Source organism: Nematolebias whitei, chromosome 12 (assembly GCF_014905685.2).
Source record: "Nematolebias whitei isolate Nwh7 chromosome 12, NemWhi1, whole genome shotgun sequence".
NCBI classification, from domain to species: Eukaryota; Metazoa; Chordata; class Actinopteri; order Cyprinodontiformes; family Rivulidae; genus Nematolebias; species Nematolebias whitei.
Genome location: NC_056509.1, coordinates 40,323,812 through 40,342,390, shown reverse-complemented (window position 1 = coordinate 40,342,390; position 18,579 = coordinate 40,323,812). Strand labels below are relative to the sequence as shown.

General features: G+C 38.3%; 1 protein-coding gene across 1 annotated transcript in view; it reads right to left on the bottom strand.

Annotated features, from left to right (window-relative positions):
• Positions 1-1,247: 1,247 nt before the first annotated feature.
• The window catches only part of rngtt (RNA guanylyltransferase and 5'-phosphatase), a 125,554-nt gene continuing 108,222 nt past the window's right edge, over positions 1,248-18,579 (bottom strand). Inside the window, exons 15-16 of the mRNA XM_037685579.1 lie at positions 8,741-8,864; positions 1,248-1,504 (exon numbers count right to left, since the gene is read on the bottom strand). Of these exons, the coding sequence (XP_037541507.1) occupies positions 1,338-1,504; positions 8,741-8,864 (291 nt within the window). The 3' untranslated portion in view covers positions 1,248-1,337. The remainder of the gene's footprint in view (positions 1,505-8,740; positions 8,865-18,579) is intronic.

Below are 18,579 nucleotides of genomic sequence, written 5' to 3'. Positions count from 1 at the left end.
TATGTATGTGTGTGTATGTATAAAGGCATTTTAAAACCTTCCCACTCTCTTGCAATATTTCAAACAATGTTTCTAAACTCTAAACGCTCTAAAAGAGCACAGAATGTCATGATTTCAGGTCTCTGCCTCCTCTGCTCTTTGCCACCTGCATGCACTCTTGGCCACGCCCACTTCTCAGCTCTGCATGGATAACAGCTGATCAGCTGCAGCAGGAAGCTTATCCTGCAGTGTGGGATGCACAAAGGTGCAGCAGGTGCTAAATAATTTAAAATAATTTATTTAAAATAAAAATTCCATGCCAATCGTGTGGCTCATCCATCAATCAGCCAATTGTGTGTCATGTCTAACCTTATTTTGAAAAACTGCGATAGAGCGCGTCTGCGGTTAACGAACCGCAAAGTAGTGAGGGACTAGTCACCCATTTGTAGCTTGAGCTTGTTGTTTTCACTTCTTTGTACCTACCTTGAAAACACTGTAGTTATCCAAATGTGGTTCCATCCATCCATTATCTTTTATCAGTTTCTTCCTTTTTAGGTCGTGGAGGGGTCACTGGTGCCCATGTCCAGCTATCACTGTGCGAGAGGCGGGGGACACCCTGAACAGGTCGCAAGTCCATCACAGTAACACAGAGACAACCAACCATTCACTCTCTCACTCATCTAGGGACAATTTAGAGATACCAATCAGCCTAACATGCATGTTTTTGGTCTGTAGGAGGAAACGGAAGCACCCAGAGAAACCAAACGCGTTTTGATAATAAATTTAAAACAATTTAAAATCTCCCAATTGAATATTTGAAGTTGAGAACCAGTAACATTTTTCAGTAAATCAAAACCTCAAATCCAAGCAGCTTTGTTTTAATCCCTGAAATCATTGCTGGTGGGAGGAAACTAAATTCATAAAGACAGCAGATTGAGGTTTGATGATGTTTACTCCTCATTCAAATTAAACTAAAGCACTAATTGACAAAATGTAAACCAATAAAATTGACCAGGTGTTACTTGTAGCCAGAATCAAATCCTTCTTAATGAATATCAATTAGCTCAGACTTAAAAAAAACAACAAAAAACAATAAATACAAAAACAATCAAAAATCTATTACCTAAGCATACAGTGTTGCATTTTAATAAGAACACAAGCAAATAAAGCTACAAAGAAGTCTACAAATGAGTCACATTGAGTCACTTCTCTGAAGTTCTTACATGTACAGGCTGAAAAAAGCAGATGTGGTACAGTAAGAAAGGCCCGAAATGTTTGTTTTCTGCACAACGTTTGTAGCTGGTGATGAAGATGTAGAGTGGGACTGTGGGGCAGTCACACAGTCACGTAGCTGTGGGCTATGGGGTTTCAAAGTTGGGTCTTTTGGGAGGGGGAGGAGGCATCAACTGAGAGTCTGGGTCAGATGGGCGTTTCCGGTTCTGTGCGTTGACTCCCTGAGCACAGCGGTCCAAAAACTCCAAGAGGATTTTCTTAGTGACAGGTTCCTGGATGCTTTTACACACAGCTGGAGAAAAAAAAAAACAAGTCCAGACGAGAGGAAGGAAGTCAACAGAGAGACACTGGCATGCTTTTCCAGACACAGCAAATTAATGATTGTTTCAGACTAAAATACCCAACTGCCCCACTAAAATTAAACAACCTAATACTGCCTTACATGAAGGAGGAAATTAGAAAACAAGTTAAAGTATGTAAATATTAAGAAAACAGAATCAAACCTAAACACAACTTTCAAAGGTGTTCCACAAGGCTTAACACTGAGACCCAAGTTATTTATACTTGTAAAACATGTTTTTAATAAAACTAAATGTTAAAATATGAAACGTTTCTAGATGATTCAACCCAATTCAGTCCAGTATCCAGTAACTCATATAAAATAACAAGTATACACAGTAAAGATAAAACAGATTATTGTAAAACAAATCAAATTGATCACGTTTGATGGTTTTAGGGACCATTTTAACATAATGCTTAAGCTAAATGGTGTTGAAGTGTGTACAGGAAGTACAAAAAAACAATTTCTTAAAGAAAGAAAATGTTTTTTTAGCTCATTCAGAAACCAGATGCAGGATATATCAAACAGTCATCCATCCATTATCTTTACCCGCTTCTTCCTTTTTGGGTCACTGGTGCCCATATCCTGCAGTCACTGTGCACGAGGTAGGGGACAGCCTGGACAGGTTGCAAGTCCATCACATGGACACATAGAGACAAACAAGACAAACAACCATTCACACAGTCATTCACACCTACGGACAATTTAGTGTTACCAATCAGCCTAAAATGTATGTTTTTGGTCTGTGGGAAGAAACCGGAGTACCCGGAGAAAACCCACGCAGCACGGAGAGAACATGCAAACTGCACCCAGAAAGGTCCCAGGCTAAGATTTGTTCCAGCGACCTTCTCGCTGAGGGGCAACAGCTCTACCAACTGAGCCACAGTGACACTCTCATGTTAAACATGAATTCCCTAAATTATCTGTTCTATGTAAATTATGACTATTATGACAAAAGTTTGTAATGTACTGCTTTCTTGTAAAACCATATAAGTCACATGTATAGAAATTTGGGGAAAAACACATGAAACATAAACGGATCCAAAATTTAAACAGCGTATGTTTCTAAAAAATAATTTTCATGGAGTCTTAGCTTGACGCTCCAAACTCTTCCTCTCCATCTGAAAAAAAATCCTCAGGACCAGAATGTTTAAGCTTAAACTGTTTCTATATAAAACAGCAAAAAGACTTAAATTTCCAAAATCCAAGTATAAATAAAAGAAAAACATTAAGGCAAAAGAGAGGTAGTGAGAGGTCAAAAAACTGGTCAAATACCTCCCCCTCTTCTCCTGCTTTACTTTATCAATCAAATTCCTCATCAAATAGTTATCCATAATAATTATTAAAACACACACATATTAACTTGAACTTATTTCAGTAACAATGTTTCTTCCTTTTCTCACTTTTAAAATTTGCTAAACAAAAAGCATTTAGGCTCCTACATTTATAAAATAAATATTTGAATAATATACCAGAACTGTCTAAAGCCTCTTTCAATATGACCCCCCCAAAAAATCCGTTTATATGCTCTGGATTTGCAAATCAGACAAATAATGTACATTTAAAAAAAAACTTTTTTAAATGCTGTAAACAATAGCCTTCGTTAGACCATAATTATATTTTTGGGAAAACTTTTACTTGTGAGAAATTCTTAATAATGGACAGCAAAAACAAAATGCAGATGGTCCAATTTGGAATGATCTTATTAAGACAATAAAGCAGAAAAAATACCGTAGTTAAAATGTAAATTCTACAAACCGGATTCCAAAAAAGTTGGGACACTAAACAAATTGTGAATAAAAACAGAATCCAATGATGTGGAGATGGCAAATGTCAATATTTTATTCATAATATAACATAGATGACAGATCAAAAGTTTAATCTGAGTAAATGTAACATTTTAAAGGAAAAATATGTTGATTCAAAATTTCACAGTGTCAATAAATCCCAAAAAAGTTGGGACAAGTAGCAATAAGTGGCTGGAAAAAGGAAATTGAGCATATAATGAACAGCTGGAAGACCAATTAACACTAATTAGGTTAATTGACAACATGATTGGGTATAAAAAGAGCTTCTCAGAGAGTCAGTGTCTCTCAGAAGCCAAGATGGTAAGAGGATCACCAATTCCACCATTGTTGCGCAGAAAGATAGTGCAGCGATACCAGAATGGTGTTACCCAGCGTAAAATAGCAAAGACTTTTAAGTTATCATCATCAACTGTGCATAACATCATCAAAAGATTCAGAGAGCCGTAAAACTCTACTGGATGCTCGTGATCTCCGGGCCCTTAAACGTCACTGCACCTCAAACAGGAATGCTACTGTCAAGGAAATAACAGAATGGGCTCAGGAATACTTCCAGAAAGCATCATCAGTGAACACAATCCACCGTGCCATCCGCCGTTGCCAGCTGAAACTCTACAGTGCAAAGAGGAAGCCATTTCTAAGCAAGCTCCACAAGCTCAGACGTTTGCACTGGGCCAGGGGTCATTTAAAATGGAGTGTGGCAAAATGGAAGACTGTTCTGTGGTCAGATGAGTCACGATTTGAAGTTCTTTATGGAACACTGGGACGCCATGTCATCCGGACCAGAGAGGACAAGGATAGCCCAAGTTGTTATCAACGCTCCGTTCAGAAGCCTGCATCACTGATGGTATGGGGTTGCATGAGTGCTTGTGGCATGGGCAGCTTGCATGTCTGGAAAGGCACCATTAATGCAGAGAACTATGTTCAGGTTCTAGAACAACAACATATGCTCCCATCTAGACGTCATCTCTTTCAGGGAAGACCCTGCATTTTTAACACGATAATGCCAGACCACATTCTGCAGCAATCACAACATCATGGCTACGTAGGAGAAGGATCCGGGTACTGAAATGGCCAGCCTGCAGTCCAGATCTTTCACCTATAGAGAACATTTGGCGCATCATAAAGAGGAAGGTGCGACAAAGAAGGCCCAAGACGATTGAACAGTTACAGGCCTGTATTAGACATGAATGGGAGAGCATTCCTATTTCTAAACTTGAGAAACTGGTCTCCTCTGTCCCCAGACGTCTGTTGAGTGTTGTAAGAAGAAGGGGGGATCCCACACAGTGGTAAAAATGGACTTGTCCCAACTTTTTTGGGATTTGTTGACACCATGAAATTTGGAAACAACAGATTTTTTCCCTTAAAATGATACATTCTGTCAGTTTAAACTTTTGATCTGTGATTTGTGTTCTATTCTGAATAAAATATTAGATGTTGGCACCTCCACATCATTGCATTCAGTTTTTATTCACAATTTGTTTAGTGTCCCAACTTTTTTGTAATCCGGTTTGTAAATTATGAGTGGATTGTGATGATTTTTAAAAAAAAACTATTGTTTCTGTTCTTTAATGTTCTGTAGATTTTCTTTTGTATGTATTGGTTGGTTGAGTTTTAACTTCAACAGATTTGTGTAATTTTATACAAAACAACTTGTTTGTCTCATCAAAGACATTCAAAACTGAAATAAATTATTTAATTTAAATGTTAATAATAATTTTTTTTTCTGCTCAATCATGTGTCTCAAGCCAAATCTCATATAGAACTGCTCAAACTTTTGATTTTCTTTCAAAAAACGAAATGGGTTTTAATTTCAGGAACCAAGTGGTGCTGAAAATAGCTCATCCTACTTCACAGCTCCCTTGGCACATTCGTGACCGTGCCACGGTACCAGCAACACATTAATGATTATTTGCAGTTGCTAAATGGAACAACGTGTTATCTGTTCCACGAGAAACGCAATACTGTCTGTCAAGATTTTAGATTAAAGATACATTTGCAATCTTGGCTCTGAAGGTGTTTCACAGCATCCAGCAAAATCTAAAGATAAATAACCAAGAACTATATTTTCCATCATCTTCAGTCAATTCATTTCATACTTCAAATGCAGTTTTATTCCCCCCCCATGTTCTTGTTTTTATTTTTTCATTTTCTGCATTTATGAAGTGCCTTGGTGCAGCCATTTGATGCAAACATTTAGATAAAAAGCATATAGAAAGTGCTGAAAAGCATTCTCCATTATCTGCTTTCTGTTGTACATTTACTTCCTTTAAACGCAAATACAGCAGGGTTTTATAATATAGTACCGCAAGTAAAGATACTTTAAAGTAAACAGAGTTAATCACTTGTTTCTTCTTGAGATGAAGCGTGAAATTAGGTCCTATTTGACTCTTTTAAAACTAAACAGCAGCCTTTTAATTTTAAATCAGCTGAAAAAAATCCAATTATAAGTTCATTATTATTATGAGTTGTAATATTTTAAAAAGTTTAAGAAATGTACAGAAATGTAACTGCACAACAACTCAAGCTAACAGTGCGGAAACATTGATTTGTCTCATGTTTGTAGCTACCAAATGTTCTGTAATGTAAAAAACTAAACTTCACTTCTTCAGATTTGGAGCTGGAGGAAAGAAAATGATGAGAACGTGGAGACGAACAGTCAGAACAGTGAAGTTACACATCATGAAATCAAAGAAATCCAAAGAAAATGGTAAATAACACATGGACTGTACTTGTACCTTTCTATCTTATCAAGATACTCACACTACAATCTGTGCCCTCATTTACCCATTCATACAGCACTCTACTAGATCTATATAAAGAATTATCAGAGCTTTATCACATTCATACACTGATGGGACACACATCGGAGGCAATGAGGGGTTCAATGTCTTGCCCAGGGACATTTTGGCAAGTGACTGCTGGTGGAATCGAACCCCCAACTCTCCCATTGGCGGACAACTGCTCTAACCGCTCAGACACAGTCGCCCCAGAAAAGTGTCATAAAACTTCAGCATGAGATTTTTGTGGGTCTGTTTTCACAAGTGGCCTCATTTACAAACATATTTATTTGATCCAACCAAATTTAATACTGGTAATAATTATCAAACAAGCAATAACGTGTTAATGTTCAGTCATTGAATAATTTATTTTGTTGTAGTTTGTATTAGAGTCTTTGTTTTATTTAAATATATTTTATAGAAAGACTACATACGTGCATAAGCTGGAAAATGCATGGTCAAAAGTTCATGTTGTTGGCTTCAGCTTCATTAAAAATCTGTTGGAATTCCATCTGTTTTGATGAAGTCCTTTGGATGAAGGACGAAACGTCTCAACAAAAAAAGACACCGTCCAGATGACCTGACTTAACTTTGGTGGATTTTGTACCTGGATTATTGAGCATGTAGAAGTCCTTTGGATGAGGGACGAAATGTTGCAAAAAAATATATAAAAAATTGATGACCTGACATAACTTTGTTGGATTCTTTACCTGGATTATTGATCATGAACTTTATCCATATTAGTTTGTTTAACAATGTCATAATTTTCCAACAAACTCTGGTTCCAACAGATTCCAAACATAAATGGAAATCAATGGGTGATGAGTTAAAAAAATATATTTTGGTGCATTGAGCCCATTTGTTCCTTCATGTTAAATGTGCCCCAAGAGTTTGTAAATTGTTTTATCACCCTTCTTAAAGTGATGAGCAACAACAATCAACACCTTTCCTCCTTGATATTGTGCTAACACACACATGTAGGCTCCAGAGCAGCAACCGGACAAAACGTCTGCTTTTATGGAGGTAATCACACCTGCATTCAATTACAAAACATTTGATTAGTAGCACATTTACATGTTGGGGCTTGTTGTTTTCTAAAATAAATAAATAGATAAATAAAATAATGAAAGAGTGGAATTTGTTGTGTTTTTGCACATTTGAGATTAGATTTAAATAGTTTTAGCACTCTGTAAAGACCAGATTATTATTATTATTATTATTAAAGCCCTATAATAAAAAAGGATGCACCTGACTGTGAGAGGTGATTATTTAAAGGATGTGCAGATAATTATTATGCAGCTCAAGTCCATCCCTTTTAGGTTATTTCTAGAAAAAAAAAAAAGTAATAGCTGAATTTTTTTAGGCTGTCAAACTCACAAAACAAAAAGATTTATGGTGACAGGTGACTCTTTACTCCCTCTTCCAGAGTGAAGGATTTTTGATCAATTTAGACTGCATGTCTGAAGAAATACACCTGACAGACAACAGCCCAAATTAATGATTATCTAAAGCTCTTGACTTAATAAACTGCCTGACAAGTGTGTGTCATCACTTATCTTCTTTGTGTCTTCATCCTCCTGTCGCTGCTGTCATGAAGAGACTCATTGTTCAGCAGGAGGTCGGGAAGATGGGCTCCCTGGTCTCCACATCAAAGATGGGCAAAGTTTCTACTATGTTGAGACTATGCAGCAAATAATAATGTATTTGTACTAGTATAATATGCATAAATAGTACATTAGTAATCAATTATTTGCAAGATAATTTGAACGAAGTCTGCGCAAACCTGTTTATACGCAACGTTTGAGTAAGAAGGAAGAAATTAAGCCAAAGTTTGTTGGCTTCCTCAAAAAATTTGAATGACTGAAACTGCCACCTAATTGTGGAGTTTGACGCAGTGAAAATAAAGAGTTTCTAGCCACAGTTCTAGAGAAACAGACGCTACAGTTCACTTCCTGAACTCGGTTTGAAGAGTTCAGCCCGACCTTTGTGCAGTCAGTATCACACAGTACAGAAAACTGATAACCAGAGGAAAAAACTATTGAGTGTTCAGTGACATTCGTGCTGTGCAGCATGCACCACATTATTAGATGTAATTGTCAGCTAAACTTCTATTATTAAAACAGTAATATTCATCTAATTTTCTGGATTTTCAACTGAGAATGCCTCCTGGTTGCCTGTTCACAACAGAGGTATATGTGTGTGTATATACAGTGCCTTGCGAAAGTATTCGGCCCCATTGAACTTTTCAACATATATTATATATATATATATATGTATGTATGTGTGTATTTTTTGCAGTAACGTATCAGTTTCTCTACTCAAACACAGGACGCCATGAAAACAATTTGTCCTGGGCACGGAGTAGAGACCAGATTGTTTGAGTGTATTCACAACAGAACATCTGCCCCTACACACACAAAGCATACAAACGCACACGCAATCTCACGAAGCACGAATCTGAGACCAGGCTGATTTAAAATACCGATAAAATAAGCCATTAATCGCCAGCTGACTGCTCATTTTTCACTTTGATACAGATGCAGATAGCCGAGAGGGTGAAATATTAAAACAGAACTGCCTGAGAGGGAAGAACAAAGCCTCACCCATGGCTGTGGTGTAGGAATTGGGGAAGCTTTTGTCCACTCGTTGTCTCATGAACACCCAGCTGTTGTTGGCAAAGCTGCACTCGATGATCTTGTTGTCATACTGTTTCAGCTCTTTGGTAGCCTGTGTGAACAGGAATAAAAAAAGTGTCTTTACTTTGAGCGAACAAAGAATTCCTTTCGACTTTTCTGCACATAATATCAAAAGAAAACATATTTGAATTAAAACCATTACAATGCACAATGCGGTATTTACAGTGAAACATCAGAACAAACCCTTTGATGCATCTCTCAACAAAGGAGTTTAACTATTCCTGGTCCACCTACAGAGCTACACAGGATCACTGACTTGTTACATCACACTTTGCTTTGAAAACAAATAAATCAGCGCTGCACACTGTAACACCGCTGAAGTGTAGGAAAAAGACACACGATACTGAAGATCAAGCATGAGTCAAAAAAGACATTTGAGCATCTGTTGTTTATTTGCCCAGGGACTGTCTCACTGAGAGGATTCTTCAGATTTGGAAAATGCAAGTCCCCGAGCTGCTGGGAACAAGAAAAGTAATAGTGCTGCAGAAATGGGCTTTTAAAATTATAAAATTAAAGACTTAGCACTGGTTGAAGGCATGCACATCGACTGCAACCTTTCAAGCCTGAGTTTTAAACTTATATTGTCTTCTGATGAGAAGGGGCGGAGTTACAGCAGATCGGTGTGATCTCATGTTATTTAAAGACATCAAAGTTCATGCTCAGTAACCCAGATAAAAAATCCAGCAAAGTTCAGTCAGGTCATCTGGACAGTTTCTTTTTTTGTGGAGACGTTTCATCCTCCATCCAAAGGACTTCATCAATCCGAGGAGCCACAACAAACTCAGTCCCACAAGCAGCACACTCACATAGTGGACCAACCAGTTTGCTGGTGATAAGATGGTTTCTGGAGCCCGCCCTCTCCCCCGTCGACTCCTCTGAGGCAGCTATAGCCAAAGTGGTTCAAAACATCAAAGTTCATGCTCAATAATCCAGGTACAAAATCCAACAAAGTTTGGATCCACTTTGGCTGCCTCAGAGGAGTCAATGGGGGAGAGGGTGGGCTCCAGAAACCGTCTTATCACCATCAAACTGGTTGGTCCACTATGTGAGTGTGCTGCTTGTGGGACTGAGTTTGTTGTGGCTCCTTGGACTGATGAAGTCCTTTGGATAAATGGTCATGGTCAATTAGCAGTGGCAACCATTGTGTCCAAACATTATTGACTTTTAGGTGTACGTTTAAAAAAATGACTTTGAGAGGTTTGTTAAGAGCCGTTCGCTGGTGCATACGATACTCTAGGAGCTTGAAATCTGCTCAGTTGTTCAAAAGATATTTTACTAACAGACAAACAGGGTTGATGCAAACAATTAATGACACAGTTTTAAGCCACAACCTAGCACAATGTGTAGTGCTGAAAGTATATGTTGGTGATAATGCTCACCAGGCCAATTTTTATCTTATGGTCTGTAAACTTGTCAGTTACAGTTGTTAATTTAAAGGTTAAGGTGGATTAGAAGTAGTGGAGATCTGAATCAGGTGCCAAAAGTTACGAGGTTGTCGATGTTCATCCAGTGTTTACTGCTAAAAGGCTTCAGTAGAATCTGTCCTGTGGTTTGTAAAATATTTTGCTAACAGACAGGCAGAGTTACTCTAATAGATAAGGGAACATTTTTTAAAACAGATGTGCGATCAGATGACACTCAGAGTATGTGTTGTGAATGACTCTTTATTACATCATCAAATGTCATTATCTGTACAATTGGTTGAGCTATGGCACATTTTGTGTTTGCAGTCAGCCTAGCTGTGGCGGCCATGTTGAATGGGATTTACTTCAAAAGATAATCAGATGTAGATCCACATTCAGTAAGTACTGAACGCTTTAATAAAATCTGTCCAGTGGTTCATGAGATAATTTGCAATATTATAATGATATTTTGCACAGGCAAAAACATTATCGCCTTTGTCTTCAGACAAGATTTTTAAAGAATTATTGGATATTTCTCAACTTGCAGAGGGTTAAGAACTGCTAAAACATTCACCTTGAAGGTACAGTATGAACAGTCCGAGAGCGAATGCTGCCAGGAAGCCCCAATGTTTGGCAAGACACTACAAAGTAAGAGCTTATGTGATCCTGGAGTGTCGGGCATCTGGGCTCACAGTAGGTGTTAAAATCACACAGGAAGCTAGCAAGTGTGAGAGAAAGGAAGGAAGGCACTAACTGAGAGCACAAATGTAAACCAAAGAGAGTGTATTCAGAAAAAAATTCTATTTAGAGCTCCAGAAATCCCAATTTCAGTAAATAACTACTGTTAAATTTCAAATATTTTATCTCCCTTTGAAGACACAGACAGTCGAGCCAAAACATTTCACGTGAAGGAGGACGGCAGACGATCTAAAGCGCCGACAGAATCTGCGAGCTCTCCGAAAGCTCGGCGCAGCAAACTGCCAAAAAGCTGTGGAGGGCAGCACCGGCAGGCAGGCCGTGAATCTACAGGCTGGATCTCTCCCTGCTGCTGAGGGCTGACATGCTGGCTGCCATTTCTCATCACCACTTGGTGCCTAATCCGCCCAAATCTGTCTCATTATGGCAGCACATGTGCCACCAGTTATCAGGGACATTCAAACTCCCGATCAGGCTGTGCTACGACTACTGAAGATAATTTATTAGCTTGTATTAAAAGAAAATGTAGAAGCCATTTTTAACAGACAATGTTTTGTAAGTAGTAACACACTGAGATTCATATTTCCTGTTTTAAGAACTTAATTTGTGCCATCTTGAAGCTTTTGTTTAGACTTGATTGGTGTAAATAAATCAGCACACAAGGATAAAAAATAAAAAAATCAAGCTGCTGTAAAAGAAAAAACATGTTTGCGAATCAGAGATTTTATATTCCAGCTCTGAGCCATTAAATTTTGTATTCCAGTCATAGTAGACCGAGTTACATCACATTAGTGGTCCCATAGTGCCAGTGTGTCATCAGATACTGTAAACGAGGGTTTCTTTTCAGTGTAAAATGTTAAATTCCCTGAAACATTTCCCTCTTACTAAAGCATCCAGACTATTTCATCATCATTTCAACATATGATTTTATTAGGATGCTACATTTGAATATTAATTATTCTTTCTTTGCAGATTGCTGTACCCTATATTTGCAGCTCTAAACACTGTAATAGGGTGTTGTTTTGCCTGAGCACTAATGCAGACTTTAGGTCAGGCTTGGAGTGGTAGTAAAATGTTTACTGCACTGCTTTGAACAGTCAAAATACAATCGTGAGAATTATTATTGTTGTGGCATTAATGCAACGCTGAATTGGTTCTGCAACTAGTTGGCAAACAGCATTTGTGAGCCTCCATAGTGTCTCAAATCATTTGCAGGGCTTCTTAGTTTGGCGAGTCACCAAAGCTCGCAGTCTTGTAACTAGATTTGCAATTTTTTAAAAATTGTTTGACAAATGACCTTACAAACTAGTCACAAAAATTGTTGTGGGCGTCTTAAGCCCATCTCAAACCTATCTCAATTTAGTTTTCTTAATTCCAGAAGGCTATATCAGTATTTTTTCACTGGCAGAGGAACACTTCTCAAGATAGAAGATGCATGAGGCTGCAGCCATGAATAGTCAGGTCTAAAAACCTGACTGATAATCTAAAAAAGTTAAATCTGGTCCTCTGGACATTCAAAAACAAAACAAAGCAAAACAACAACAAAAAATGTAGAAACGTTTCGTCTTTCATCCGAAAGACTTCCTCAGTCTGAGGTGCTGTATTCAGTTCAGTCTTATAATGGGTCAAATTCTTTATTCTATTTTTGTACTGATTCTAGAGCTGGAAAGACAATTAAAACATAAAATAAAGCATGAATTCATGAATCTTGAACTTTCTGCACCCACCTCAATAAGTCTGATGTTCAATAAATCATACAACAGAAGATTTTGGTGCAAAAACAAAATAGGATACCAGCAAATGAACATTCAGTCTGGTTATATTATATCTGTTCCTGTAAAGAGAGCATAAATATAATTCAAAAAATTCCAGAGTCCATGATATATGTACAGTTAACTGGTTTCAGTGACACAAACACAAGAGTGTCAACTATTTGTATTAAAAATACCTTTTTCACAAAAGTAGACCACAACAAACCAAAAGTACTAAAGTTTAAGAAATGTGCCTAAAACACAGTCAACCTGCTACTTTAATAATTCATAAGAAATACTGCCTGAACACTTGGGTCCATCACGTTTCACACTGAAGAAATAGAGGCCCAGATACATCAACATTCAGACTTTGAAACTTCTTGAGTAGGTGTTTCTAATTGACCCTGTTTCTATTTCATTCTAAACTTAACCAGAAGAGACACGCAGGTCTGCAGTGCTGCTGCACTCGGGTCCACTTTAATAACAGAAGACTGGATGAGAAAACATGGAAGTGGGAAAAGGATATAAGATGCAAAATAATGAATATGAACACCCCCACAGGGAAGAATATCAATGAACAACACCCAAACTGAGGTACAAGCTTTAATATATGTTGTTAGACAGACTATACCAGATGTCCTCTGAACATTCCTGTCACCTTCAGCTGAATAAATGTAACCAGAGGCCTCAGCAGACAGACTGTATCATAAAGCATGTTCCTCCGATCAGTCTCTGTATCAACGGTGTAACTACCTGGACTAGGTATGGCTTTGATCATCCATGTCGGAAAACAAATTGGATTGCTTATGAACCAATTATATTATGTCAGAGGCACGTCTCTGGTGAATATGTATAATGCTGATCATTATCTCACTCGTTCAGTTCGACCCTCACATCGGAAACAAATAGGAGAAAAAAACAAGGTGACGCGTAAAAGAGGAAAATGAGGCGAGGACAGGTGTACAGCACTTTGTCAAGTATCAAGTAAACAAGACAAACAACTGACAGCAAGACTACACAACCATCAGGATATGGGTTACAACTTACAACCTCAAATGTCCAGTTTCAAATTGCAGCCTTATTATTATTATTATTACACTCTTCATAGCTTTTAATCCTACATATTGCATATAAGACAAAACCTGTGGGCAACAAAAATCTCTTCAAAACACTAATGACACTCAAATGATAGCTATGTCTTGGGGTGCTACATAAACTGGGAAGTTCGGTGATGGAAATAATAGTCTCAGCACATCTCAGCACCCCGCAGTTAAAGCGCATGCTGCTAAGGCTTCACAGCTTCATCAAAGCTCACGAGGCATTATCTGAGAAATGCTCTTATCCCTGATGCTGGTGACAACACCTGCCAGGCACCATTCAGATACTTTAAGATTAATCATCTGCATGCACAAGCCATATATCGCTCCATGCAGAGAGCCGACCTAAAAAAGGATTTGAAAGCCTATACAGCTAATAAACTTATCAAATTCTACATTCTCTAGAATTTCTTGTCCAAGGAAGGATTTAAATGCACATTTAAAATGATTGTATAAACTTTAAACTGAAGTCAAAATTAGCATTAAAGCTAAACTCAATCATGCATAATTTTATTTTCAAATACTGCATTTTTAAACACACTTTCTGTTGAAACTTCGGGTGACGATGGGTTGGATTAGATCAACATAAGAGCATCAGAAGAAGGAAAGGATAATAGTGTTCTTGTGGCAAAGTTTTGGCCATCAATAACTTGTGCAACACTATAATAAATGTGAGTAAGAAGAGACCTAAAACAAATCTCAACAGCCAGGTGAACAAAGCAGGTTAATTCACTAGAAGCTACTAGACCGCAACATCTGTAATAACAAAGTGCAAAATGCATAACTGCTTGACCTGGTCAGGTCAAATAAAATTGTGACTATGTGACTCAAAGAGACAGCTAGATGGATCGAGCCCTCATCTACAGTAATTAAGACATCGCTCCAGTCTGTTGTTGTAAAGAATCAACTGAGATGAAACGCAAAGCTCTGGATTTACCGGTCTGTCTATGTTCCAACCCTCCTCTATGGTTATGAGGTGTGGATCATGACCTTTCATTGTGTGTGGGACACATGGCGTAAAGCTCCTGGGAAACCCCTCCCCCCATTCACTTATGATGATGGAACAATAGCATACAGCCTCATCTCCATTTCTCCTCATGTAAGCACATTTTATGTTCAGGTGGGCACCGTTGCTTATGTCCACCTGTGAAATACAGGTCGGCTTGTTGGTACTCGACTCCCTGTGCTTCACATGCATGTTCTAGAACCATGTGATGGTTCTAGAATTGCGCTGCTTGGGGGTGGCATGTTGGAACAGCTCTGTTACATTCATTCTGAGATTTTCCTTTTGGAAACTTTAATTCATCTTTTGCTGGATAAAAGTCACATTTTTTGGATGATTGTTTCCTCTGGTATCGGATGCTGTGCACCAGGAAGGAATTTTACTTAAAACTTTTTTAGTTTTGTTATGATGCTTAACCGTAACAACAAGGTTTTTTTTTTTTTTTTTTAACAACCGGGAGCAGCTGATTAACATCTCAAAAGCTCAAATATTATCTCAGCTACAGTCCCTGATCTCAAATGAGTTGAACAGGAGGCACCATAGATGCATTCCCGTCTCCTTGCTGGCTGTGCTTGAGTGCCTGACCACTGAGATCCTGGAACAAGCACGAAACATGGCTCGTGACAGCAGGACCGGGATCGTCCCCAGGCACCTGCAGCCAGCTGTCCGCAGAGACGAGGAGCTCGGCAGGCTGCTGGGAGGAGTGGCCATCACTCTGGGAGGAGTTCTGCCCAGGATTCAGGCAGTCCTGCTGCTCAGGAGGACCGGGAGGCCAACTGAATCTAGGTTGATGGATCGGATGTTTTTTGTGACCAATTTTTCCTGATCTGCTGTGGGACAGACCTTTACAAGAGATCCTTCCTGCCTACAGTCATCAGGATCTATAACATCTGAAACCAGTATAACGAGTTACAACAAGATTTAACTTCCCTTTGGAATTAAAGTATTTTTGAACTTGAATTCAGCCACTGTAGAGCTGTGTACAGTGTCAGAATGGGTTTCTTCCTGCCAGAGTCCCCACTTCATCCATGCATCCTCCGTTTGGCCTTCACAATTCTGTCACAGAGAGAGCACCACACTTTCCGGCAGACCATCTCCTCCAAGAAAAAAGTCTGTGCTCCAGAATTGTTCTGCCATTTGACTGTCTTTATGTTGGTCTGGAGAAGTCATACCGATTGACATACTTTCTGACGGCCTCAGCTAACTGCTCCTCAAAACTATCCATGCTGCTTGCGGGTACAAAAACCAGCTTCAGGAAACAAAGTAGTTGGAGCAAATTCACAACAATTGCTGTCCGAGTGCTTTTCTGCATAAACAAATGTTCCCAAGAAATTCTGCTCAATCACACAATACTTGTGTATGCTGAAGGGGGCGAAAGCTTGTGCCAAGAAGGGGCGGGTGACACAAGGCTGAGGAAAAAAAAGGGATTTTCGTCACACAATTATGTCACTGAGAGCAGATTACAAGGGTTTGGATAGACCATGCAGAGGCCTTTAGAGATAAGGTGAGGAGTTGAGTAGAGCTGCTGCTCTTCTACATTGAAAGGAGCCATCTGAGGTGGTTTGGGCATCTGATTTAGACCTCCTCCTTAGTGCCGTCCTCTGGAAGAATTACTGGTACATCCCATGTTTGGGTTCCCTTTAGAGGAGTGGGAGAGTGTTGCTGAAGAGAGGAACATCTGGGTTTCCCTCCTGGAATTCTTGCCTCCAAGACCTGACCACAGATAAGCTGCAAAAAAATGCATGCATGGATGGATACATCACTTATGCAGGGTGAATTTACAGAGACTCTAAAACTTCCAGTCATGTTACAAACATTAATTGGCACAAACATCATTAAAATAAATGTTTATTTGAGGACATGACAAATATGGATTGATCTCGATTACTTGAAATTTAGCTTAGTATTGAATTTAAATCTATAGAGGCTGGTGAACTTGGTGTTCACTGCAGCAGTCTTGTAATCCTGAGGTTGCGGATTCAAACCCAGGTTGCGTCAGGAAAGGCTTCCGGTGTAAAACAATTGCCAAATCTTTCATGCAAGTTTGCTCGCTGTGGCAACCCCTGAAGAAGGGAGCAGCTGAAAGAAACGTACTTCGTTTTGTTTAATTTAAATCTACGTAAAAAAATGACTGAGATATTATGAACTCATTGAATAATAGTATTTAAGATTAAATATATTGTTTTCGGATGATTTTATGTTCTGTGTTAAGTTTGTGGAAGAATGTTCCAATAGAGATGGATATACTGAATGTATTTAGTTGTTTTATGAATTAAAAAAGGCAGGTTGTATGTTTTTTCTTTAGCTTTTTGCTTTTTTCCAGTCAATAATTAAGTGCATTTTGTTTCAAATTTTGGATTGACTGTTGATATTTGTATTTTGAAATTAGTAAAAACAAACAAAAAAAAAAAACATCATAAAATTTAGTGAAAAACTAAACATCTTGTGTACTGTTAACTATACAGCTCATTATCAACTAAAAAACAAAAACACTCTGAACTTAAGTTTTACAAGACATTAGTGTCTAGAAAAAAAAAATGATACACTTAATAAAAATTCTTAAACTAATTGTATCTTTGTGTAAGTAACTATGTTTTGTGGTTAGTATCTAGGTGGAACCCAATACGACAGCATTTAAATCCTATAAGTAATATGTTAAAAATTAACACTGATCAAATTAATGATGGGGGAAAAAATTACAAGCAAAAACCAACTACCCAAACAACAACAACAAAAAAACCCACTACATGATGTCTCACATACGTTACAGATTATTTGGTCCAAAATTTAAAGAATTAAATCATAAACATCTATCATATTGATAAACATTTATGTAATATTCATTCAGTCTACTAGTATTTTAAAGGAGTGCAATGAAGCAAAAAGATTTTAGCTAAGTGTTGGTTTTTAAAGGCTGAGTAGATAAATCATCATAAAAGTTCCCTTCTAAACTTTATTTCCTGGAGGAACCAACAGAAATTACAACATTAAGGAGCAGAAGTTGAAGAATCAACACAATAAAACTGGTTTTCATGACATCTACCACATTTTTTTTCGAATTACTGAAGAAGCTGGCTTGATAAGCTCCAACAAGATAAATGCCATTTCGATGAGCTGTCGACTAAATGTGCCTCAGATAGCATCTAATAAAGGCATTGAAATTACAACCATGCCCATGAGCAAGGCAATCAATGTCAGAGCAACTGTGTGGTGGTTCACAGCAGACACCAAGCTCACACATTTACTCCACAGAGGTGTCAGATTTATCGGGAACAGTGATTTGGCCAAAACCACAAGCCATCATGTCCTCTGCTGACATACAGTTATCATCATTATCTATTTGAGCAAATTTACACTTGGATCAACAGTAAAGCACATTTAGACAATAAGAATATTATCTGTTTTTTCTTCACTGGCCCTGGAACGAGGCGCACGCACGCTTTCTCTTCCCTCTCCTTGCTCTCCTCCTGCATTTTGCTCTCGGTCTGTGCATAGGAACTCCTATTTTTACACATCTTCCAAAATGAAAACTACTGTTTTGGATCTGACCAACTGGACTTTCGACACAAATGACAATCTTTTCAACAAAGCGACAGGGTCCTGGAGAACCCTCATCTGATTGGACGACACATGCAGCTGGATATATATCTGGGGAAGTGGAAAGTGATGTGTCCACCTCAGCTGTCGATCGAGGACGCCGAAATTGCATATAATTGGATTTGTGATAACAGGTTACCTGTTTTTTGAATTCTAAAAAAGTTAAATCTGGTCCTCTGGACATTCAAAAAAAACAAAA